Source organism: Oryctolagus cuniculus, chromosome 13 (assembly GCF_051225735.1).
Source record: "Oryctolagus cuniculus isolate XC-2025 breed Fujian yellow rabbit chromosome 13, ASM5122573v1, whole genome shotgun sequence".
NCBI classification, from domain to species: domain Eukaryota; kingdom Metazoa; phylum Chordata; class Mammalia; order Lagomorpha; family Leporidae; genus Oryctolagus; species Oryctolagus cuniculus.
This window is the reverse complement of record NC_142879.1, coordinates 92,482,352-92,508,711: the sequence shown is the minus strand read 5'-3', so window position 1 is coordinate 92,508,711 and position 26,360 is coordinate 92,482,352. Positions and strand designations below refer to the sequence as shown.

Genomic DNA, 26,360 nt, shown 5'->3' with positions numbered 1-26,360 from the left:
AATTAAGTGGGCTTTAGAGGGCAAATAGTAAAACAAGGCAACAACAAAAAACTCATACAGTGGGGTGCAAACTGCAACATCCCCAGAAAACCTGCCTTGTTAAGCTGATTGGTTTCTGGTACTGTTCACTTGCTCCCTGGGGCTTTTCCTGCTCTTCTCTGTTTCATTTGTTTATAAGAGATGATAGCTGAAATGGGTAACTTTTGAGTACCAATTATATATCAATATATTATGTAAATATTATTTTAAAGCTTTTATATGTATACTAAGTGTCTCAATATTTCCTTAATGTATAACATTTGTTTAAAGACTTATTTATTTGAGATGTAGAATGGGCTAAACCTTCTCTTGTGGAACCAGCATCCCATATGGTTGCAGTTCAAGTCCTAGTTTCTCCTATTCCAGTCCAGCTCTCCGTTATGGCCTCCGTTATTGGCCCAAGTGCTTGGGTCCCTGTACCCACATGGAAGACCCAGAAGAAGCTACTGGCTCCTGGCTTCGAATCTGCTCAGCTCCAGCCATTGCGGCCATCTGGAGAATTAACCAGCTAATGGAAAATCATTCTATCTGTCTATCCCTTTATCTGTCTGTAATTATACATCTCAAATAAATAAATAAATAAATTTTAAAAATTCATCAATATATGGTCTGGCACTGTGGCATAACTGGTAAAGGTACTGCCTGCAATGTTGGCATCCCCTGTGGGTGCAGGTTCAAGTCTAAACTGCTCCACTTCTAATCCAGCTGCCTAATAGTGAGCCTGGAAAAGCAGCTGAGGATGACTCAAGTCCTTGGGCCCCTCACCCATGTGGGAAACCCAGGAGAATCTCCTAGCTCCTAGATCCGGACCAGTCTGCTTCCTGCCATTGCAGCCATTGGGGAGTGAATCAAGGAATGAAAGATCTCTCTTTCTCTTTCTCTCTTTCTGTAACTCTGCCTTTCAAATAAATAAGTAAATTTTAAAAAAATCACCAACACACCAATAGTACAAAGATAAACAGCATTATAAATTATTCTGGCTTCAGGAAAATCAAACATACTATGGTTGTCTAAGCTAGATGTAGTCTAAACTACAGACTCCTGGCTGTACCTGTGGCGAGGCATGCCGTTGTGGGCATGTGGGGGAGTAAGCCAAGAGATGGGTGCTCTTTTTTTCCTCTTTCTCTCTGTCTCTTATATAAACTTAGAAAAAGAATCATTACTCTTATTTTGAAAGTGATAATTCTTCTCTGTTGTCAATTACCAAAACAAAATGGAAAAAAAGTTGTGTTAGCTCCTGAAAAAGAAGCATGAGGATTTGAAAAAGTAATAAATGATACTGTAACTAAGTAAGAAAAAAATATAGTAATGTGATATTTAAATATTCACTGAAGTGATGTAAAAATGTACTTTTTAAAGATTTAAAAATGTACTTTTTAAAGATTTATTTTATTATTTGAAATAGTAGTAGAATGGGATAGAGAGAGGGAAGAGAGACAAAGAGGTTGACTGATTGATCTTCATCCCCTGGTAAATCTTCAATTGGCCACATCAGCCAGGGGTGGGCTGGGCTAAAGCCAGGAGCCAGGAACTCCATCTGGGTCTCATATGGGTGGCAGAAGACTGAGTACTTGGACCATCTTCCACTGCTTTCCCAGGTTCATTAGCAGGGAAATGGATCAGAAGCAGAGCAGCAGGGACTGGATCCACCACTCCAATATGGGATGCTGGCATCTCAAGCAGCAGCTTAACCCCACCACACCATAATACCAGCTCCCAATGTAAAATTTTTAAATTTCTTATTTATTTGATAGGCAGAGAAACAGAGACAGAGAGAGAGAGAGAGATCTCCCATGTGCTGGTGCCCTTTCCAGTGTCCACAGTAATTGAGGCTGGACCAGGCCAATGCCCGGAGTTGAGACTTCAATCTGAGTCTTCCATGTAGATGGCAGGGATGCAACTACTTGAGGGATCATCTGCTGCTCCCTGCACAGCAGCAGGCAGCTGGAATCGAGTGCACAGAAGAGACTTATACCCAAGCACTGCAATGCGGTGTGAAGATATCCCACGTGGTACCTTAATCTCTGCCTCAAACTCCCTCCACAACAGTGTGAATATTAACTGCCCATTGAGGTCACAAGTTGTAACTAGTAAAATTAAAATACAAAACATGAATTGAAAGTGATTTTATTATAAAACAATGCTATGCATTTGTCCCACAAATTTAATAGTGTATAGTATTTAATACAATTTATAAACAAAGTCTGTATAGTAAATCTCCCACGTAAAACATAAAGTAAAAGCAATTGTATGACAAAATGACACTATGTGTTTATTTGCCCTAAAAATTTAATATTTCTGATACACAATAACAAATCCTGTATAGTAAACCTCCCAAGTAGGAAAAGAATGAAAAGTCAATTAGTAGCAGTTGTGAATGCATTAATAGTATATGAATCCATAAAAATCAAGCCAACTTATCTAGTGTAAGAATTAAAAACGAGGCCAGGTTGTGGCATAGAAGTGACACCACCATCTGCAACACCCACGTTCCATGTGGTATTGGTACTGGTCCCATTCCCAGCTGCTCCACTTCAGCTCCAACTCCTTGCTAATGGCCTGGGGAAAACAGCAGCAGAAAATGACCCAAGTGTCACGTCGAAGTCCGAGCCTGTAGGGAACCAGTACAGTACTGGTGAATTTTTTAAAAAAAGATTTATTTGCTTATTTGAGTGAGAGAGTTACAAGGAGAGAGACTGTGAGGTCTTCCATCCTCTGTTTCACTCACTCCTCAAGTGACTGCAACACAGGAGCAGGCCTGATGGAAGCCAGGAGCCAGGAGCTTCTTTGGGGTCTCCCACAGGGACACAGGGGCCCAAACACTTGGGCCATCTTTCACTGCTTTCCCAGGCCATTAGTAGGGAGCTGGATCAGAAGTGAAGCAGCCAGGATTGGAACCAGCACTCATAGGGGATGCCAGCACCACAGGCAGAGGTTAACATACTATGCCACAGTGTTAGTCCCACATCTGGTGAATTTTGCCAAGTAACATATCTTTCGACACAAGACTAAAGAGAACTATGTATTTCCTTTGGGAAATTTAAACCCCCTACTATAAGAACAGGCGAGCAAGACAAAGGCAAGACAGAATATGAATCCAAATAAGCCTGTGGAGGGCTCACTCCTGATGAACTCACAGCAGAGAGTGCATCTTGCGTTACAAACAAGTGGCTTATATATGGCAAAGCAGTTGGGAAGGGCTCACGGGAAAAGCTGCCTTCCTCACTCCAGCCAGTGCACAGCACTTCATGCACGAAGCTGCAGTCAAGGTCTCAGGCCTTCTAGACACCCATGCTCTTGCTCATATCTGCATTCTTAGCCCAGTAGCTTCATTTAGAGACCTCTTATGTGTGCATCAATCCTGTCTCCCCACTACCCAACCACACATACCCCGCCTCTGCCCCTGGCTGCCACTACCCTCCCAAGACTGCCAGATACTCTGCAAAGGCCTTATTACTGAAAATGTGGGAAATATTTGCTCCACTCTGACTCAATGTTCAGTTCCTTTCCACCCTGAGCCCTACCCACTTTCCTTCCCTGAGCTCTTGGATTCACAGCTTTTGTTCCAGTCTCCCTCTGCAATGAGATGATCATCAAGTCTGGACTGATCCACAGGACCCTTGCCTGGAATGACTCAATGGAAGGAGGAAGAAACCTTGGGCAAACAGCACTTTCCCCTGTTTAGCCTCCTTCTATGCTTTTGCTCTGAGAAAAGACGATTGTTCCTTTCATTTGCCTGATGTTATAATTGACTTTTATGACGAAGGATGCCTCTGCTGTCTGTATTTCAGTTCAGCTCTTAACAGTTAACTCCTCCAAATCCCATCAAGGAATGTTTGACTTTATTTTTGGCATAAACAAGTCCAGCCCATCAGAAAATACTATTGGAATATGAAGGAGCTTCAAAAAGTTTGTGGAAAAATGGAATTAAAAGCACGAGTTAATTTTGGTGCAAGGTAATTTTTGGTAATTTTTTCATAATTGGTGGAGAATGTATATTATGAAAAACCTATGCTTGTATTTCAAAATTATTCTTATATGAAAATAAGCTTCATACTATTAATTCCATTTTTCAACAAACTGTTTGAAGTACATTCAAAAGTTCAGAAAGTAATTGTGACCATTTTGTCCCTTCTGCTGTTGTCACCTTGGGCACAGTCAGTAGGCCAGTATCATCTCTCAGCTGGATTAGTATGGTTATAGCCCTATCACTCTTCATGTTCTACCATTGTTTCACATAGTGGCCAGAGTGACCCTTTGAAACAGTAAGTCAGATATGACGCTTGTTAGATCCAAACCTGGCAGTAGCTTCTCAGTTCTCCTGAAGTAAAAGTCACATTCTTGAAATGGCCTGCACCCATGGCCCTCACCATTTCCCCTATCTTGTTCTTTACTTTTTGGCATAACGTCTGCACTTCCTGATCACTGCCTTGATAACTCTCACCTCCTCACGTGTTTATGCCATTGTCTCTTTCTCAATGAGCTCAGACTCCAGTCACATGATTTTACTTTATTCTATTGTTAATTTTAAAATTATTATTTGGTTATTTGAGAGGCAGAGAGAGAGAAACAAATATTCCATCCACTGGTTTATTCCCCAAATTTTCATAACATTAGGGGCTGGGCCAGGATAGAGCCAGCAGTCTGGTACTCAGTCTAGGACATCTATGTGCGTGGCAGGGATCCAGCTACTTGAACCATCAGTTACTTCTTCCTTGTGTCTACATCGGTTGGTAGCTGGAATCATGAGCCAGAACTGGGAACTGAACCAAGGCATTTCAGTGTGGGACATGGGCATCTTAAGTGGTATCTTTAACCAGTATGCTGAACACCTGCCCCTGGTCACTTTATTTTAAATTGCATTGCAGCCACTCGAACCCATGGGGTTGGTTTTCCTGATACTGTTACCCCACCTCATATTTTCAACAGTCTCACATTTTCAACAGTCTGCATATGTGTCTCTTCCTGCTTTGTTGTATATTTTAGTTATTAGCTCTCCCTTCCAAAAGGTAAGTTTAACACAAGAATAAATTTTGTTTTCTCCACTGTTATGCTTTCTTCACTAATGAAACACAATCCCTAAAATAGATATTAGACATAATTGGTACTCAGCAAGTGACTTTTGAATGAATGTGTTTTTTTTTTCTGTAAAGTAATTAAAAATTTGTAATTGTCCTGGAGAGCATAGAGCTATCATTGTATATACACATTTCCTTTATCCGTTTATCTGTTGATGGGTACCTGGTTGATTCTGTATATTAGCTACCAGGAGTGGTGAAATAAAAAATCATGGGAGTGGAGGTATCTCTCCAATATACTGATTTCCTTTCCTTTGGATTTCTACCCAGAACTGTGATTGCTAGATTATATCAAAAGTATATTTCTAGATTTTTGAGGAATCTTCTATTTTCATTATTCCCTGTACTAATTTACATTCCCACCAACAGTGTGTAAGTGTTACTCTTTTTCTAAATACTTGCCTGTATTTCCTATTCTTGTCTTTTATATTAATTAATTAAATCATCACTGCTGCCTCCCCGGGTCTGCATGTCAGGAAGCTGGAGTCAGGAGCCTGAGCTGCAAATCGAACTGAAGCACTCTGACATGTGATATGAGCGTCTTAACCACTAGGTTAAATACCTGCTCCAAGGTCAATATTTCTATGATCACATTTTGATGGTTATAGTATGCCCCAACATATGATTAAGAAATAAATATGTAACAGCCAAACTCTTTAAGTGTAATATTGATTTCACTTTTTATTAAAAAGTTCCACATCTATATGGATTATTTGAAACAAAATTCAAACTCTTCTCCTCATGACTTTTTCTTTAGGGCCAGCCTCCCTGTTAAAGTAATCTCAATGATGTTCCTTAGGCAATCATTTTGTTTTGTTTTGACTTTTCCCAAGCCATTAACAATAATCGTTAAGGGTATCTCTATGTTCTAATCATCTTGCTTCATTGGCTATACTGTAACCTCTTGGATTTTAGACAAGCATCTTTATATTTAAGTTGACTTGTCAGCCCCATTAGTAGCCAGCTGGATATAAAGGTCTGTCCTGAAATCCAGCACTGCTCTATCCCTTATTCAAGAACAGCTGAGAGGGTCTGAAGGTGCGGAGAGCCATGAATTCGTATTACCAAGTGCTTAAATTAAAATGCTGAAAGGTTTCTTTTCCCTCCGGTCATCTTTCTCTAGGCATAGTGCACATTCCTGCCCCAGTTTTGATTGAAGTCTAAGAAGAAATAGAGACTTGAAATCAACTCAATCATGTCCTAATTCAGGGCTTGAATAAAAGAGAGCATTCTGATGAACTTTCCATTGACATTTAAAATCTGCCAGTCACCACACTATTCCTGAGAACAATGACCCAGGGGCTGCTACAAAATGTAAAATAAATTTGGAGATACAAAAAATAGAATCTTTAACTCTCTGCTTAGCAATGATATTGTCTATAAATAGAAGTCAGTCATCTTTTCTCAGGAATAATCAATAGGGCCAATAGGGCCGTAGAAGAAATCCATGTAATTCTTAAAGGAAGCAAATGTCCAGTGATATTGGAAGGTAGCATAGGGTATCTTTAAGGGGCTAATAGAGAAGAAAAACAAGATCATGAATGTGAATTAAAGAAAAATCTCTGTTGATTTGGGGACATTATGGAGGTTAAAAAGCCTCGGGTGTACCCATGGTAGAGAGAAAAGTTGACATGACTGTGTGGCATGTGGTCCATGGACACTGGAAGCAAAAAAGATTGAACAACCAGGGCACAGGTCCAGGATTAGGGGAAAGGGAGTAATCGTGGCTCTAACTGGGGGAACTGCCAGTTTATTAAGAGATTCTGAAGACGTGGCACATACTGTGCAGGCTTGGAAAACTTGGGAGGTTGAAAATCAAGTTCAGTAACACCTAAATTTCACTTAAAAGTAAAACTTAAAGAAAGGTACTAACAGCACTATGTTGTTATCAATGAATGAGTTTTGGTCAAGTCAGTGTTCCCTGTGAGTTTGATACAGGTGCTATATATCCATCTTGTTAATTAGGCTTGAATGACATGTGAGGCCTTTGAAAGTTGTACAGTACCAAGGGTACTTTTTCTTTAAAGGTATTTTATTTGAAAAGAAGTTAGGTAGAGAAAAAATAGAATAAGATAAGTACATAGAGAAGACTTTCCCCTTCACTGGTCCATTCTGGAAATATCCACAGCAGCCAGCACTGACCCAAGCCAAAGCTAGGAGCTGGAATTCAAGGCAGGTCCCCTATTTGTGGTGGATAGCATGGATCCCCATACCTTCCAGGGTGCACAGTAGCAGAAAGTTGTGATTAGTGTAGAGTTGAATTCAAACCTGGGCATCCCAATATGGGATGAAGGTGTCCCAAGCACTGTCAAATTCTTCACCAAATGCCTGGGTTTTAAGATTGCCTTTGCTAATGAAAACCTTTCCATGTAGAAGATGTCTCTATGAAGTTTAAAGCTTTATGAAGTACTTACTTGCTAAAGCTTTCAGACTGTTCTTTCTTGCCAGAATAGAAAGGACTGGGGCAAAAGCTCCACATTTTCTCCACCTACCTTTGCTCCAGTGAACAACTAATGTACTCCTGAGCATATCAGAAGCTCTCCATATATATTTAATAAACTGAAAATAACTAAATGGAAGTGAATTAAAGGTTGGAACAACTGTTTAGTTTGACAGCATTTCCTGAATAGATTTAAACTATGTGCAATAGACTATGCTCTTTGTTAAATGCAGTGTATTCAAATATGACACAGGGTTTCGGTAACTTTCAAGTGTTTAATACATTTTTAAAATCTATAATCATTGCAAGAAATTATTAAGTTACAAGATGGATATAAAGCACCTGTATCAAATTCAAAGGGAGTAGTCATAAATTGGGGGGAAGTCTTATTACTCAAAACCGCTTCATTCATAAGAGCAATGGCACTGTTAGTACTTTTCTACAAGTTTTACTAAAAGTTATGGAGTGAGCACATAAACATTACCGCTTTGCATGTCTGGTGTCTCAGTGACTTGCTTTTTTTTTTTTTTTTTTTTTTTTTTTTTTTTTTTTTTGACAGGCAGAGTGGACAGTGAGAGAGAAAGACAGAAAAGTCTTCCTTTGCCGTGGGTTCACCCTCCAATGGCCACTGCGGCCGGCACACCACGCTGATCTGATGGCAGGAGCCAGGTACTTATCCTGGTCTCCCATGGGGTGCAGGGCCCAAGTACTTGGGCCATCCTCCACTGCACTCCCTGGCCACAGCACAGAGCTGGCCTGGAAGAGGGACAACTGGGACAGAATCTGGCGCCCCAACTGGGACTAGAACCCAGGGTGCTGGCGCCGCAAGGCAGAGGATTAGCCTAGTGAGCCGTGATGCCGGCCCTGAATGGGTTAAATTTTAAAAAATATTTTATTTATTTATTTGAGAGGCATAATTACAGAGAGAGGTGTTCTATCTGCTGGTTCACTTCTTAAATGGCCACAAGGGCCAGAGTTGGGCCTATTTGAAGCCAGGAGCCAAAAGCTTATTCTGGGTCTTCCTCATAGGTGCAAGGGCCCAAGAACTTGAGCCATCTTCCACTGCCTTCCCAGGCCATTATCAGAGAGCTGGATCAGAAGTGGAGTAATTGGGACACAAATCTTGACCCATATGGGAAGACAGCACCGCAGGTAGAGGCTTAGCCTATTACACCACAGTGCTTGCCCTGGTTAAAAATTTTTTTAAAAAGATGTCATTGAGAATAAGCAACCCTACAAACCACTTCTTGATACTTACATCTTTGTTCACTACAAGGGCACATTGTGACTTGCAGATTGGGCAAAAGGGATAGAATTGTAGCACGTTGATTATCAAATTGTGCAGAAAGCCAAAATTTGCTCTAAGAATCCTGAAGATAAGACTAATGGACAACACTGTCAATTTGGTAGGTATCTCATTGAGTACACCCAATGGATTTCACATTGAAAACAATGAGTAAAATGAATCATATGACAGAATAAATGGAAATCCATAAAACTATCATGAAAATGGAGAAACACTCAAAGAAATCAAAACTGTTTTCCCTGGGACCGGCACTGTGGCGTAGTACATAAAGCTGCTGCCTGTGGTGCTGGCATCCTATATGAGTACTGGTTCAAATCCCAGCTGATCCACTTCCCATCCAGCTAGCTCTCTGATATGGCCTGGGAAAGCAGTAGAAGATGGCCCAAGTCCTTGGTCCCTTGCACCCACGTGGGAGACCCAGAAGAATCCCCTGGCTTTGGATCAGCACAGTTCCATCTGTTACAGCCACTTGGGGAGTGATGGAAGACATCTCTTTCCTTCTGCCTCTGCCTCTCTGTAACTCTCCCTTTCAAATAAATAAGTAAATCTTAAAAAAATAAAACTGCTTGCCCTAATGTTTGCTGATTATTATAGTAATTGTTTTATGTGACATTGATTGTTGCAGGGAACAAATTAAGAGTTTAATATGTCTTATAGAAATAATTAATTGTGATTTGATGAGGGCCTTTTAGGGCAAAATATCATTTGAGAAAAATAAGAATGATTAAAAGTGAAAATAATTACTTACATACTTCAATGAAAGAGTAGCAGCAGGCAAAAATCATTGATGAATATTCAATTATTACATAAAACTTAGTTGGGGATACTATTTCTTCTAGGACATTAGTCATCCAATAGATTACCAATAATTGTCAAAAAGAAACATATTTATAAAAAAAGAGATTTGGCTACCATTAACTCAGCCAAGTGAAGAATACTGCTGTCACCAACAGTGGGACAACCTGTCACTATGTGCTTCCTACTGACATAATGTGAGGATTAAACCATTCTAAGAATATTTTCTTACCAAAATATTTAGTTTTAATAAAGTTTTCATATGTACCTTCTGATTTATAGAAAACTGGAATATAGAAACAAGTTTATCAATACCACAAGACAGCAACCCTAAAATATTTGACAAAAACCTGGCTTAGTATCATGCTGAAAAGGGTTGGATGATCATTCTCTTGGGGAAAAAAAACTTAAGGAATAGGACTAAAGCAATGTGAGAACCAGAGAAGACCTAGAAAAGACACTTCAGAAAAAATTGTTGGGAATTGGACTACAAACGAGATGATAGACTGGGTATTAGAGGATGTGAGGCAATGATTGTTAATTTCCCTACGTGTCATAACAGAAGGTGTTACTGTGTGGGAGAATGTATTTATTCTAATGACCTGGTTTCTGAGCTGTAGAGATGAACTGTCATGTCCACAATTTTCTTTGAAGAGATTTTTTTAAAATGTTGCACATATTTGTACAGATATACCCAGCACACACAAACACACACACACAAACACATATACATACATGTATGATACATGTGTATGAATCTTATGTACTTCACAATGTGGCAAATGTCAAAAGTTTTGGATGTACAATACAAAATACATATGTTTTATATCACTGTTTCAAATATTTTAAAACTTGAGGATTTTAACAATAAAATTATGAGAAAATTATGTCCAGAATAATGATAATTTCTAATATTTATATTTGAGAATCATGATGTTTTATCATTGTATACCAAATTCAGGAATTTTGTAAGTTGCATTTTCCAATTGAGGACCCTTGCTTCTATAACCTAAGTTAGAGCACAGAACCAGATACAGAATGGATGTGTTTAAACAGTTGATTTGGTGGCAGAAGCTAGGGAGGAGATGCAGACTCTGATGTATTTAGGAACAGGGTCAGGTCTATGTCTTACTACAAGCTCTTGAGTGCTGATTTCATCCATCACTAGTATCTCTGTAAGCAGATAACTCCCTACCTCTAATGTGTATGACTTTCATAACTTCTAGTTAACTTTTCTCCATTTGTACCTCTGTATAAAACACAAGAAATCAGAAATACTAGTCTTTTCTTATTTTCACTCCACTTACTGCTCATCTCATGCTTTATGGCCTTCTTTCCTGGACACAGTTCCCTCCACATAACCTTCACCCATCTGATCTCTGTTCATTTTTCATAGCTCAGGGATTGATCCACCTTCCCTCTGACGTCTGATTACCAAGTACTGCCTCCTTCATTGTCTTTACCTCCCTAAATTATTACAAAATTAGGAATTAAGGTCTTTACACCTTCCCACTAAGACTTTCCTAAGAAGAAACACAATAGTGGGTCTTCCACACTTTCCAAGACAAAATAGCTATGCTTGTAGATCTTCCATTCCTCAAATATAAGATCAAGAGGAGCAGAGGATCAATGGATACTGGGAGTAGTACATAGGAAGAAAGGAAGGAAGAACAGGAAAGGAAGTATAGGGTGCTGACCTGATTACAAACTGGCTTGTACTTAAGCCCTGGCTTATTCAGAATCATCTCCATCTGCCTGCGGTTGAAGTTGGAAACCTCAATGGACTTGGTCAATCCTGAATCCTTACACTCCTCCGTTGCCTGTGGAGAAAAACATTGTGAAGAATCACTTGCATAGATGTCTGAGCCAGTATGAATGCAGAAATCCCAGTGAAGGTAGCAGGCTCTGGTTCTTCCCCATCTCTCAGGATGATTTTCCTTGTAAAAGCCATGAATTTCTACCTCCATGAGTGGGTGCATATGCCATTCTCCCAGGTGAAAGTGTGATAGAACCCCCTCTCCAGGCTTCTCCTTACTCTCCCCTCCACACACTCACCTCCCACGTGGCACATAGATCCACTGTGTCAAACAGTACTTTTCCATGGTCATCTTTAGGAATAAGTTCTCCCCCTGGCTGTAACAGAAGCAGTCATCACAATGATGTCAACCAACACAAATCTCCACCCAGGGCAATGCTCCTATACTCAGGCAGCAAACCTCCAGGAAGCAGAGTGTGTGTGTGTATGTGTGTGTGTGTTTTAAAAGGATTGCATGTGCAACTATATGGAATTTCTCTATTCTTTTACACCTATTATATGTATTAGTAGATACACTTTCCCCACATCCATTATTACTTTTCCTTCCCCTATATTTTTCTCTGAAGAAATGCCACTCTTTTACTTGGAAAAACAATAGTTACATAGCCTTTGACTGTAGCAGTGATAGATTGCAGCCTTGACCCAAGCTAACCGGTTTTCTCTATCTACCCCAATACTGTTTGTTCTGAGTGAAGTCATGTTACCTGTATATAAGGTTCTTTTCAAAATTGATTTTAATAATGGAAGAGGCAGAGTCTCTATCAAATGTTAATTACCATGATCCTTGAATTGCTCCAAGACCATATTTTACACCAATGGGAGAAAGTTCAACAAAAATCAAGTAACCTTCAGTGATACAGAGATGCAAGATCAATATCAATACACACGTCTTAAGACTACTTAAAATATGTACATCTATTTGTGGCCTGGACTCCCCAGTTACATAATCCAATAAATTCTTAGGCATAGCTAACTTCAGTTTCTATATAGTACACAGATTGAATTTATATAAATTATATACATGTGTCATTCAACAGTTCATAAAAATTGTGGTTATATTGGTAGCTGAAATGAAATAAGCTTTATGATACAAATCACCTACCTTCAGAGACACTGGGCAATGAATAATATAGAGGTCAACATAGTCCAGTTGAAGTTTTTTTTTTTTTTTTTTTGGACAGGCAGAGTGGACAGTGAGAGAGAGAGACAGAGAGAAAGGTCTTCCTTTGTCGTTGGTTCACCCTCCATTGGCCGCCACGGCTGTCGCGCTGCGGCTGGCGCACCGCGCTGATCCGATGGCAGGAGCCAGGTGCTTTTCCTGGTCTCCCATGAGGTGCAGGGCCCAATCACTTGGGCCATCCTCCACTGCACTCCTGGGACACAGCAGAGAGCTGGCCTGGAAGAGGGGCAACCGGGACAGAATCCGGCGCCCCGACCGGGACTAGAACCCGGTGTGCCGGCGCCGCAAGGCGGAGGATTAGCCTAGTGAGCCGCGGTGCCGGCCCCAGTTGAAGTTTTTTCAGTGACTCTTCCAAGCTTGGTCAAACCAGCTTAGGTCTATGGAAAGTGGACCAAAGCTGAATAAGTTAAATGAATATTGTGTTGGATGAATACATTAACCAAATTTGTTGGTATATTTTTATACTGGTTAGAAACTGACGAATACAAGGAAAAAGCACTTCCTTCCATTTTGGGGGTTTCCTGTGATCTTATATCTATATATCCTGTATATATGTTTGGTTGTTGTTAATCTAGTGAATCATGGCACCAGAGATAAAAATGTTATCAAGTAATAGCAGAGTTTTTATAAAATTTAATGATCTAATTCTGACATCTGCTTAATTCCATAGGGAAGAATTAGTATCCCTTTTACTGGCAAAACTGAAGGGAAATATTTTGAAAATTTTAATATGTGTTGCACATATTAAATCTGTTTATATATATATATATTTTTTAACAGGCAGAGTGGACAGAGAGAGAAAGAGACAGAGAGAAAGGTCTTCCTTTTGCCATTGGTTCACCCTCCAATGGCCGCCACAGCTGGCGCGCTGCGGCTGGCGCACCATGCTGATCTGAAGGCAGGAGCCAGGTGCTTTTCCTGGTCTCCCATGGGGTGCAGGGCCCAAGTACTTGGGCCATCCTCCACTGCACTCCCTGGCCACAGCAGAGAGCTGGCCTGGAAGAGGGGCAACCGGGACAGAATCTGGTGCCCCGACCGGGACTAGAACCTGGTGTGCCGGCGCCGCAAGGTGGAGGATTAGCCTATTGAGCCAAGGCGCTGGCCTTGTTTATATATATTTAATGCCTAATGAGAACTCTTACATTGTTCTGTCATGTTGATAGCGGTGACGACCGATAATGAAAATAACGTGAAAGTTTAAAGTCACTGAGGAAATGAGGAAAACCGTAACCTGATGATAGTTCTGTCTGTCTCCACAGCCATGCTACATCACAGTGCTTTGAGAGAGACTCAGAAAGGTAAAGGGGCTTTACTTAAAATATAGATTTGAATATAAAACATACATTTGAAGAAATAAATGTTATATGCAAATGTATCTGAATAAAATTTGTAGCACTAAACACAATACACCAACAACTATTAATCCAATCATATAATTGTCAGTTCCACTCATAACATTGCATTACTTTGTACACCTGTGCACCATAAGACAGTACCTCTGAAGTGCAAAATATGTCTTGTCTCTTCACAACACCATCTGCAATCTTACTTGTGATGCTCAGTCCTACCTCCTCTTCATTTTTGTACAAATAGGCAGAGTCAATATGGCAAAACCCGGCATCTATAGCTAATTTGGTGGCCTTCAAAGCCTCACTTTTAGGAACCTAGAGGAGCAACAAAAAGTAGCATTTGGAAATTCACGTGACAAGAGCTAGTTCAGGTAAAAGCAATGACCTTGACAAGAATCAACTGTTCCTTTTGTTTTGGGTTAGTTCTGCAGTTGGAGTCATGAATTCATCCCAGTTTGCCCTGGTTCTTTCCTTTTTGAAATAATAAAGTTGGGCATCCCAGGTACACGTCAGTCCCAGCAATCACAAATATCCTAAGTCACTAGGAACATCATCCAGGTTCAGTGATCAGCTGGAAAGACTCACAGCTAATATCCAGAGTTACAACCATAGTTTCATGCAGTAAGGTCAAAAAGTTAGGTTCAAATAGGGAAAATATGCATGGAATGAAGCATAAAAGAAACAGTGCAAGCAATATTCAGTCCTCTCAGAAAATCACACAGAAAAGTCTAAATTCATCCAGCATTGATATTTTTAGAGGAAGGGATGAGAATTAAAAGTTTAATAAAGAACTTACAAATACCTGTTGAAAAGAAAAACCTTTGTTGATTAAATGATGTGTTGTGGAGTCTTATTATTACAGTTAACTGTCTTCCAAACCATGAACTCCATAATAAAGTATTTTTTTCATGTTTTCTTTTTTGGACTGACATATAATTGCTTCTCGATCTTTTGGCTAAGATCAAGTATAGACTGACATAAAACAATTAAATACATTTATGGGGGAAAGAATGAACATATACTTGGAGTAGCGTATTATAATTCATTACATTTTAAGATGTAATATTACAATTAAGAAAATTACCATTAATGTCTCCTTATTCATCATTTCTTTATATTTCTGGTTATTTGTAATATATACAATAAGCAGTGATTTATGGCCACTCTACTATGCTGTAGAATATGAGAATTTACTCCTTCTGCATTAGAACTTATAACTTACTCATCTTAACTGTATTTTGGGACCTTTCCCTGGGCATTGAACTTTGTCAATAGATGAGAAATATAATATGCAAAGAAGTTAGATGCAATTTCTAAGATTTTCACTAGAAGCTGTGTGCTTATACCGCACTATATAGCTATTATCAAAATTCTTGATACTGTGAGGGTACAAAGTAGAATTAATACAGGTAAAATGTACATGGGATTAAGTACTCTCTGAGTTTCAATGAATTTTCTCCCAGTGAAGTCATGCAGAGCACAATAAATTCCCCCACCACTGAGTTAGGCCAACACATGGGAAATGTTTGTCAGGAAAGCTACTGAAGCTCAGTTCCTCAGATCTGCACTGAGAATTGGGTGCCTACCCTCCTTCTACTAGCACATAGCAAACTTTCAGTCTCCCAAATTAAACAGGTTTACTTGGTTTACTTAAACTTCACTGCTTGGAAAACCCATTCTAGTACATCTTCCATCCTTCTCAGTTAGGGAAAGGTGAGAAATTCGGGTTCCTGGATGTCAGCCAGGGACCAGTTTGGAACTAGGAATTTCAACTGATAGCAGTCTATTCTGTTTCTCCCCGATTATTATATGTGCATGACAGAACTAAAGACAACAGTAAAAATATGTCCTCAAAGGACATAAATTTACAATTCAGAAACTAACCACATGATAAGGATTAATTATTAAATAACTGTCAGTTCTTAATACCAATGTCACTTCTTTTAGGGAATTTGATAAATAGACTGAAATATGAAATCATTGGCTTTTTAAAAGCAATAAAGTTTTGAAAATGATTTTTAAGAAAAACAAGATAAATCAAATTATTTTTCACTTATTCAAAGAATTTTTAACTTATCTACTTTTTATTATTTTTGAGGTAACTTTTTTAAATTTACATAATCATCACAGGCTTAATGGCACTACTAAACAGACTTCAACAAATAAAAAGCCCAGCAGGAAAAATAAACAAGGACTATAAACAGTAATAAAATGCACATATATTCAACTTCACTTATATAAAAATTAAAGATAGTCACAAAATCATAAAACTTATAATAATAAATAATTCTTTTCCATTTGTTTGACAAGATTTAAAGTTGAGAAGCATACTTTTCAGGGAAATCATTGTGGACCAGAGACTGAGTCCCACGGCCTGTGCTGACATTAGCTGGTTTCTGTTTCTGTGTGAAAATGTGTGCTGAATTTTACCAAGGCTGAAGTTTTTCTGGTGTTCATCTTTCTCTCCTCTTCCTGCCACATTACCACAGAGTAACCACATCTTGTTATATGTCTTCAGAGTGTGCTTCAAATATGTATTCCCATCTAACTCCAAAGTAGGACTTCTAAGTCTAGCTAACTATTCCCAAGTCACATCACTGAGTGGTCTTAGGAGGATACTGGAGTACAAAATCACTTCTAGTTCAGTGAACAATCCACTCTACTGACTTCCATTTCAGTGAAGCATCTCTACCATTTTTCTTTAAATCACAGAAATTAAAAGAAGACCCACTCCTATTGCAATCAACCCCGAGGTCATGATAATGACAGGCACTGTTCTTGACTGCTAAGTTTCATCTCTTATGCCAAACATGGAAATAGCCAGGAACAAGAGGGAAAATCAGATCCCAGAATCATCAGCAGATAACTAATCAGATCCTGACACAAGAGTGAAGTCTAACTTTCTTGTCTCTTGTGCGTGGAATAGGTCAAGCCTGGTGAAAACTCCCAGAGTCACACAGGAACTGGGAGACTTGAAAACCCACTTCACCTTCCACTCATCCTAGTTTTGCTTTTTTTTTTAACCCTCATCAGAAAAGTACTACTTGGTTACCTCTTCAGGTGCATAGGTTCCAAAGCCCAGTACAGGAATGAAGTGACCATCATTTAATTTCACACAGCGATGTTTGGTATCTATTGCCTGCAGCTCCTCCAGCCAAGCACACTGTTTATTTTTTCCTCTTTCACAAGATATGTGAATAACAGAAAGTCGCTCCGCTGTTTGTCTAATGATTAACCATGTGCTCGGGATGGAACTTGGTTAAAGCAGTTTTCCATATGTGGAAAGAAATTTGGAATTAATTCTCTAGTATTGTTAAGCACTCAATCTTACATATTAATAATGCAGTGTTATATGCTTCGCAGTAAAAGGCTGTTCAATATATCATTTTGTAATACATAACCAGAAACTTAAAACTCAGAAACTTAAAACTGATTCCATCTTTCATCTGTTATGTAACTTTATATATAGAATGCTTGTCTGTTTTCTGACCTTATTCAACTTTATTCATAAGAGCACAAACTGGAAAAATTTAAATTACAAATTTCTGATAGTTGGGTAAACTTCAGTGCATTGACAGAATATTTTGAACAACTAAAATGGAATGTTTGAACTTCATATTAATAGAAAAAATTTACATATAAGACTATGGACATTTGATGTATTCAGTGAAAAGTAGAGAGTATGTGCTATAATCAGTAATTTCATTTAATATACTTCATAAGTAGTGAAAAACAGAAAAATGTAAATCATAATTTCTGAACTATGGGTGGTTTCAAAATTTCCTATCTGTGATTTTCAGTCTTCTGAAATTAAAGTTTACTACTTTTGTAACTTGTCAAAGTGCTTACTAATAAAAGAAGGAAAATCTGTACTCAACAGTCTGAAGAGAATGGAATATCCTCACAGATACCCAGTACTCTAAACTATATATCAAACTGCTTTTACTCAATGCTTCCTATTTCATCTCATGTCCTTCAGTCTTTGCTATTTTTCCACTGCTAACCAAGCTGCTACCAATCCCTTCTAATGACATAAACAAATTTAGATTCTGCTATCTCTGACTTTACTTGGCTGGCATTTCCTGAACATTATCACCATCTATGATCTCCCTTGAGCTCAGATTTTTGTGGTTAGTCTTGGGATTTAAGCCTTGCAATAGTCCTGGTCTCCCAACTGGTTTACTGGGACATGGTAGGGCATATCTGAGTCACTATCTCAATGTCCTAGACATGCTTCACACAGACCTAGCCTCACAATTCAGGGTACTATTTCAACAACCTTCGAAAGTGAATTCTGTGTCTCTTCTCCTTTTACTTTGACTTGAATTTGAGACAGAGTTTCTTTTAACCTTTTCTTTCAGAAACAACCATCGAAGTTAATTCTTCTTTGTAACCTGCATCCCCTTCAATTTGCACCAGAAACAACCTTGCATGTCCTTAGGAAATGAGGGCAGTCCTCCTGTGTCCTGAATCCCTGATACTGTGATTATTGGTACTACAATCCCTGGGGCTACTCTTACTCACAGGTGGGAACTGGAGGGCCTTACCTGCATCTCTGTTTTAGCTGGTCTTTGCCTATTCAGAATTGCAGGCATAACCTTAACTTGCACTGTAAGACCTAGGTAAGGACCATAGTGCATCCTACAGCTCTGAGTCTGTGACTTTGATGTATGTCCCAGGACACCTGTGATCACTAATGGGGACTGGGGAAGGCCCTATCTGCACCCCACAGTTCCAGGCTTGCATTTGCTAGTGCAATCTCCACGGAAATCTGTGATCAACCTGTGGATGTGGGTAAACTACACTCCAGTTCTGGTAGTTCTGGGACCAGGATTGCTGGAAATATAAAGAAACACTTGACTACTTGCTGTGAAACTTGGGGAGGACTCTGTCTGCATCCCACTGCTCCAGATCTGATGCAACAGTGTTGGTAGGTGAAGTGTAACTGTAGATGTCTAAGTTGTAAAGGCTTCATCGAAATAAATAAATTACTGTTGGTGATATAAAATAATGTTGCTGATACAATGTTGATGATGTATGAATGTTGGTGATAATGTTGTAATGATGATATAAATGTTTGAGGCTGTGACTTTTACTACCTTGTTCTGGCTTCCATGTTTTGTTGCCCTTCCTCCTTCTCCTAAAAAATGTTGCAGCAAAATGGAAAGATTTGGGCCACTTGACTTTGGGATTCTCAGTGTCCAGAGCTGTTAGAGACAGAGCTCTGGTTTTTGTTTTAATTAATTATTCAGCCACAGACATTCTGTTAGCAGCAAAAAATTTACTAAGACAGCCAGTACCACACTGGGTAAAAATTGGAAAGTGCATTTGTTAAAGAAAAAAAGGTTAAATTAAATAAAGTTTCCCATTGACTTTTAACTGTTTCAAAATGTTTTTCCTTTACAATGAAATTACAAGAAACAAGACTACTGGTCCTATGGCTGCTTGATGGCAGTCCTGCACACTTTTCTGAGGTAGACAGACACTTGGACTTCTATCACCCACATGAGAGACCCGGATGCACATTTGAGCTTCTGGCTTTGGTCTAACCCAGCTGTAGTTTTTATGGGCATTTGGGAATAAACCAGCAGATGGAATATTTCCCCCATCAACCCATTTAAAATAAATAAATAAATATCTTTAAATATGCTTAAAAGATGTTTAGTTTTATACAAAGAAACAAAATCATATACAAAACAAATATCTACAAATATTCATGGAAGGACACATTATGAGAAAACTACATGAATTTCAAATATTTTGCACCTTAATAAGTTTATCTTAATTCAATTTTCAATTAGATTTTTAAGGTAGCTTTGTATTTAGAAAGAGGAAGAATTTCTTGACTTCTATAAATAAATGGCAAAATCACTGCTATTACAATATGCCTCCAGGAAGGAATCTGAGTGCTGCTGAATGATGAGTTTCATCTCTTCTGCCATGCTGGAAATCAGACTGAGTTGGGATAAATATTAGGTTTCTATTTGATCAGACTACAATACAAAGAGGGGTCTTTCCTGTACATGGAACAACTGCGACTACAGGAGTCCCTCAAGATGACAAAGGAACACCACAACCTTGACCACCCAAGTCAGCTTCTACTCTGTTGGCTTGTTTTTGTATGAACACTCAACCCCAAGATTCTTGCTAGTATCTATTCCAATGCATAGGTGATAGATTCCCATATAGGAATGGAGTGACCACCATTTAGCTTCTTTGTTGTTTTTTTTTAAAGGTAATTTCCTTTTTTTGTTGTTTTTATTTATTTGACAAGCAGAGTGGACAGTGAGAGAGAGAGAGAGAGAGAGAGAGAGAGAAAGGTCTTCCTTTTCCGTTGGTTCACCCCTCAACGGCCGCTGCAGCCGGTACACTGCAGCCGGTACACTGCAGCCGGCGCACCACGCTGATCCGAAGCCAGAAGCCAGGTGCTTCTCCTGGTCTCCCATGAGGTGCAGGGCCCAAGGACTTGGGCCATCCTCCACTGCACTCCCGGGCCACAGCAGAGAGCTGGACTGGAAGAGGAGCAACTGGGACAGAATCCGGCACCCCGACCGGGACTAGAACCCGGGGTTCCAGCACCGCAGGTGGAGGATTAGCCTATTGAGCCGCGGCACCGGCCCACACCATTTAGTTTCACACAGCAATAAGATCCATAATCTGTCAATCCTCTATTTAAACTGCAGCCATTTTTTTCCCTTCTGCCTTCATAAGTTAAATGAATAGAAGGCAAGCAATGACACCAGAGCCTGTACAAAGGCTCAAAAATAGCTTGTAGGAATAATCATTTTGAATCCATTTTCCAAGATATTGTATGAGAACTGGAAATTAGTTTAAAGTTTTTTTTTTCTTTTTTCTTTTTTTTTGACAGGCAGAGTGGACAGTGAGAGAGAGAGAGAGAAAGGTCTTCCTTTGCCGTTGGTTCACCCTCGAATGGCCGCCGCGGCCAGTGCGCTGCAGCCGGTGCACCACGCTGATCCGATAGCAGGAGCCAGGTGCTTCTCCTGGTCTCCCGTGGGGTGCAGGGCCCAAGCACTTAGGCCATCCTCCCCTGCACTCCCTGACCACAGCAGAGAGCTGGCCTGGAAGAGGGGTAACCGGGACAGAATCCAGCGCCCCGACCAGGACTAGAACCCGGTGTGCTGGCGCCGCAAGGCAGAGGATTAGCTTAGTGAGCCACGGCGCTGGCTTAGTTTACAGTTTCTTAAAATAATTCTTTACTTTTTAAGATTTATCTGAAAGTCAGAGTTATAGAGAGAGACACAGAGACAGTGGGAGAAGAGAGAGAGATCTTCCATCCACTGGTTCACTCCCCAGATGGCAACAGTGACCTGCGCTTGGCCAGGCTGAAAGCAGGAGCCTGGAGCTTCATCGGAGTCTTCCACATGGGCACAAGCACTTGGGCCATCTTCCACTGTTTTTCCAGCCCACGAATACAGAGCGGGATCAGAAAAGGAGTAACTGGGGCATGAAAAACCACCTATATGGGAGGCTGGTGCTGTAGATGGAGGCTTAGTCTACTACACAACAGCACCAATCCTGTGTCATTTCTCTTATTAATCTTTTCAGATGAGCAGCAACCTCATAACCCAAGGATATATTTCTAATTAAATAACACAAATGAACTAAAATTCATAATCAATGCACTTTATTCTACCTTCCTCTTGTGATTTTCTAAGATTTCAATTAAGCAGTCTAAAAGTAATAATAAAAATTTACTTTAGCCCTAGGTTTTTGAATTTCAGTTAACTTCAGAGGACATGAAAACTCTTGATGGACTGAACAGAAATTTTCGCTATGATGCCACCTCTTTGTAAGTCACTGGTTAATATGTGGTCTCAGTATATTTCCTGAGGAAGAATGTAGCACACTTGTTATTTCAATACTAGGAAGACAGATAGATGAAACAGCTCTGTGGAATTTTCTTCCTAAATGCTCTCCAGAGCTTTGGTATCTGAAACAGGAGCAGTGTGAATGGGTCCAGGGGCAATGTGGACTTCTTCACCTGCACCTTTACATGACGTTATGGGCACTGAAGAACAACTGATGTATCTTCCACGTAGGGAGATTTATATATTGCCATCTAGTGGACATATGCTGTAGTTGTTACTCAAGTAGCCTAAAGGCACCTCAACCCTGTGATTCATATCGGAAATTCTCATCCCTTCTATATGCAATCATGCACTGGTCTCTGTCACTTAAATGTATCTATCGTTTAAATCTGTCCTTTCCATTTCACTGCATGTTTGTACAGGATTCAAACATAGCATTTGCCTCAAGAAATGCTAGTATTAGTGGAGCCCAAGAGAAATTTTGATTTTGATTCTATGAAATACAGATACTTCAATGCAAGAAATGCAGACATTTTATAAAAGAGATTTAAAACCAGAGGAAGCATATGGAGGCAAAACCGAAACTTTATTGGTGGAGACAAATTAAAACCAACAAAAGTTCTTCATTATTTCTTCATGCTCTGAAGTTATAGTTATGAGAAATAATATCAGTTACACCTGAATACTTTCTTATTTTAAAAATTCCATTATAAAGTCATGTTTATGAAAATGAGAAACTTCATAAAAACCACTTCTCCTAGGGAGTCATCAAATTGATTAGACATTATTCTTTCTCATTTTAGTTTTGATCGCCACCCTAATTACCCATTTTCTGATGAATATTAACATGGAGGACTGCATCATAGCTTTCACTAGCAGCTCCTGCATGTGGATCATGATGTGAGAGACATCTTAAATTCTGGTGATTGGACCCCTCTCTTCTGATTAATCCAAGCTGCCTTCCAACTCACATAGAGCTAAGGATATATTAGAAAGTAAAGGCACTGCATCTTCTCATGTGATGGAAAATAAATAAATTGTTTTTGCATTTACCACGGTTTCTACTACTGGAATGTTTTGTTTTCTTTTGATTCATTTAGGACTATCTAGCTTACACTCCTCGAGGAGCCCACATTTCTATTTCATAATAGAATGCTAATCAGGACAGTTCGGACTAAACCAGCTCAATCACTTGATTCAGTCTCTCTGGCATAGTGTAGTAAACGATGATTCACTCGGTGTTCATAATTTTATTTTCTTTCTCCTTGTTTTTTGTGTGTGGCAATGTGAAAATAAATTATTAGCATCACCCTTCACTTCAGCATGAAGCTTCCAAGAGCTAAGACAGTAGTTTTAAATACAATTGTTTCTCTATATCATATGAATGTGTAACATTTACAATCAGTTGATTTCAAGTAAGGGATATGTTAAAGGCATTAAGAGAAAAACTAATGTTTCCCCAAGTAAGAGTGAATCTGACCTGTTTGCACAATCATTTCTGAACCTGACTACAGAACCTTGTTTACAAGGTTCTCATTCCAAAGTGTAACAGAAATCCTGTGTGAGTTTCCTGTAGATAGTGTACTTACCCTCTGGATTTGGAGCCTTACACTGGGACTTCAGAACTTGCCTGAGCTTCCAGCTAATCAACTGAATTTCATTTTTATCAGTCACAAAATCGCAGAAGCCAATTCTTTTAAAAAAATCTTTGTTGTCTCCTCCCTCTCTCTCTCACCAAAACATACACAGATGTTCCTTTTGTAAAAAAGATTTATTAATTGATTGATTTGAGAGAGAGAGAGAATCTTCCATCCACTGGTTCATTCCCCAGATGAACAGCTGTGGCTTGGTCCAGGCTGAAGCCAGGAGCCTGGAATGGAACACTGTATGCCAGGCGCTAAAGATTTCATCTAAAAAACTGGAACTTTTTGGTTGATTTCATTTATTAATAGGGCTTTTATTTATTTCTATCAGTGACTGAAAATGATGGGATTCAAAACTATTTTCTTTCTGCTTCTCCAAATCCAAGTCTAAATCTGTCTCTTCTAAAGGTAGACATACCTGCGCATCAGTGTTCTTTAATTCAGTACGAGTGGATCTGTTTGCAAAGAAAATCTTATCCTGTGCCCTAAGCCAGCTATGGGCACAGACCTATGAACTGGGCCTCTCCGCACCACGAAGAGTGTAATTAGTAAAGACCCAAAGAATAAAAATGATCAGGGACATAAAGTGGACTGAAACAGAAGTTAGAAAGTTTACCCACACAGAAGTGTAAGCCACTTTCATAGATCTCCAATGATACTATGAAGGGCCTACCCTCCACCTACCTAGACCCTGAAACTTTTCTAGAAAGTGTCTAGTTGGGGCTGGCAATGTAGCGCAACGGTTTAACACCCTGACCTGAAATGCCAGCATCCCACATGGGCGCCGGTTTGAGACTCAGCTGCTCCACTTCCAATCCAGCTCCCTATGGCCTGGGAAAGCAGTGGAAGATGGCCCAAGTCCTTGGGCCCCTGCACTCATGTTGGAGACCCAGAGGAGGCTCCTGGCTCCTGCCTTCGGATCTGCGCAGCTCCAGCCATTGCAGCCAATTGGGGAGTAAACCATCGGATGGAAGACCTCTCTCACTGCCTCTTCACTCGCTGTGTAACTCTGACTTTCACATAAATAAATAAATCTCTCTTTTTTGACAGGCAGAGTTAGAGAGAGAGAGAGAGACGGTCAGAGAGAGAGGTCTTCCTTCTGTTGGTTCACCCCCAAATGGCTTCTACGGCCGGTGTGCTGCACTCATCCAGAGCCAGCAGCCAGGTGCTTCCTCCTAGTCTCCCATGCAGGTGCAGGGCCCAAACACTTGGGCCATCCTCCACTGCCCTCCCGGGCCACAGCAGAGAGCTGGACTGGAAGAGGAGCAACCGGGACAGAATCTGGGGTGCTGGTGCCTCAGGCGGAGGATTAGCCAAGTGAGCTGCAACACCGGCAAAATAAATAAATCGTAAAAAAAAAAAAAAAAAGAAACTGGTTAGAAACTCTAACACTCAACACCCTTCAAACTCTTGCAAGAAATACAAATAATTGCCCCAGGGTCAACTCTAGGCATTACACACTCAAAGAGGAAATGATAAACTACACCTAGTGATTGCCAACTGTATTAGAAAATGACCAGGGAAGGAATTTATTTGCTTCCTCTTGGAGCCTCTAAACCACATGCTGATATATGTGAACACACAACCCTAGTGATGGTACAGCTTCCTGGGAAAGAAGTTACAAAAGCAAACCACAACCAGTCCGTACAATGATTGGCTGCTTTATCTTTTTTTTTTTTTTTTTTTTTTTTTTTTTTTTTTTTGGACAGGCATTGTGGACAGTGAGAGAGAGAAACAGAGATAAAGGTCTTCCTTTTCCGTTGGTTCACCCCCTAATGGCCGCTGTGGCTGGCGCACTACGCTGATCCGAAGCCAGGAGCCAGGTGCTTCTCCTGGTCTCCCATTCGGATGCAGGGCCCAAGCACTTGGGCCATGCTCCACTGCACTCCCAGGACACAGCAGAGAGCTGGCCTGGAAGAGGAGCAACCAGGACAGATTCTGGCACCCTGACCAGGACTAGAACCCGGGGTGCTGGCGCCGCAGGTGGAGGATTAGCCTAGTGAGCCGTGGCGCCGGCCTGCTTTATCTCTTTTTTCTGGATATTCATCTAGTTTGTGATCTTAAGGCTCAAATGCTTTGACCTGAAGATTATTATAAGCTCCAGGAGAACCAACCATGCCCCAGAAAGATTGGATATTTGAAAACTGGAAATGTAGTGTGTCTGTGATTAGTTTTCCAGACGCTTATTGTCAGTCTGGTACATAGATGAGCATGGCAGAAATTTACCCTGAGAAAGGAGAGAGTACTCAATGGTTCTGGTTGGAAAGCCTGCATTCTGAACTACCCACAGACCAGTTTAATCTAACTGAATAAATTTTACCTGAGGTGGCTTATTAACATGTGCCTTTGCTTGTCTAAAAGAACTTGTGCTCCATATGAAGCTGGGATCCTTCATACCTATCAAGGTGAATGAATGTAAGTAGCAAAAACAAAAAACAAAAAAACAAAAAACAAAAAAACAAACAAAAATGAACTTCCCTGCAATTTCTATTACCATTACCCTCATTTTTGTTGTAAACAAGGTTCTGAAGTCAGGTTCAAAAATGATTGTGCAAGCAGGTCAGAACTTTGTTTAGAATTCACTGATAAGCCCTGAGACATCACAAATGTCTCAGTGTATGCCTCAACAATGTAATCAATACTGGCACATCCCCCACTGCTCTCCCAGGCCATAGCAGAGCGCTGGATCAGAAGTGGAGCAGCTGGGTCTCGAACTGGCACCCAAATGGGTTGTTGGCGCTTCAGGCCACAGCGTTAACCAGCTGCACCACAGCATCGGCCCCATGAGTAGTTATGTTTATACTATTGTATTGAAAAAATAGAGCTGTGTTACATATCAAACATGAATTATTTTCTACAGATATTGTCTAAATATTCAAATGAAA

At 40.0% G+C, this 26,360-nt stretch overlaps 1 protein-coding gene across 1 annotated transcript; it reads right to left on the bottom strand.

Annotated features, from left to right (window-relative positions):
- Positions 1-2,153: 2,153 nt before the first annotated feature.
- LOC138845032 (aldo-keto reductase family 1 member C1-like) lies at positions 2,154-23,901 on the bottom strand. The gene is made up of 6 exons (XM_089311268.1): positions 23,894-23,901; positions 17,056-17,227; positions 14,151-14,318; positions 11,714-11,791; positions 11,356-11,478; positions 2,154-2,650 (listed from the first exon to the last, which is right to left on the bottom strand). The coding sequence occupies exons 1-6, from the start codon at positions 23,899-23,901 to the stop codon at positions 2,633-2,635; spliced, it is 567 nt and encodes a 188-aa protein (XP_089167394.1). The 3' UTR covers positions 2,154-2,632.
- Positions 23,902-26,360: the final 2,459 nt, after the last annotated feature.

Bases quoted from the DNA above. Each gene is read 5' to 3' on its own strand.
- LOC138845032 (XM_089311268.1), bottom strand. The intron at 11,792-14,150 runs GTACTGTCTTAT...CTTCTGTTACAG, and splicing joins ACATATTTTGCACTTCAGAG to CCAGGGGGAGAACTTATTCC. The intron at 11,479-11,713 runs GTGAGTGTGTGG...TTTTCTCCACAG, and splicing joins ATCTATGTGCCACGTGGGAG to GCAACGGAGGAGTGTAAGGA.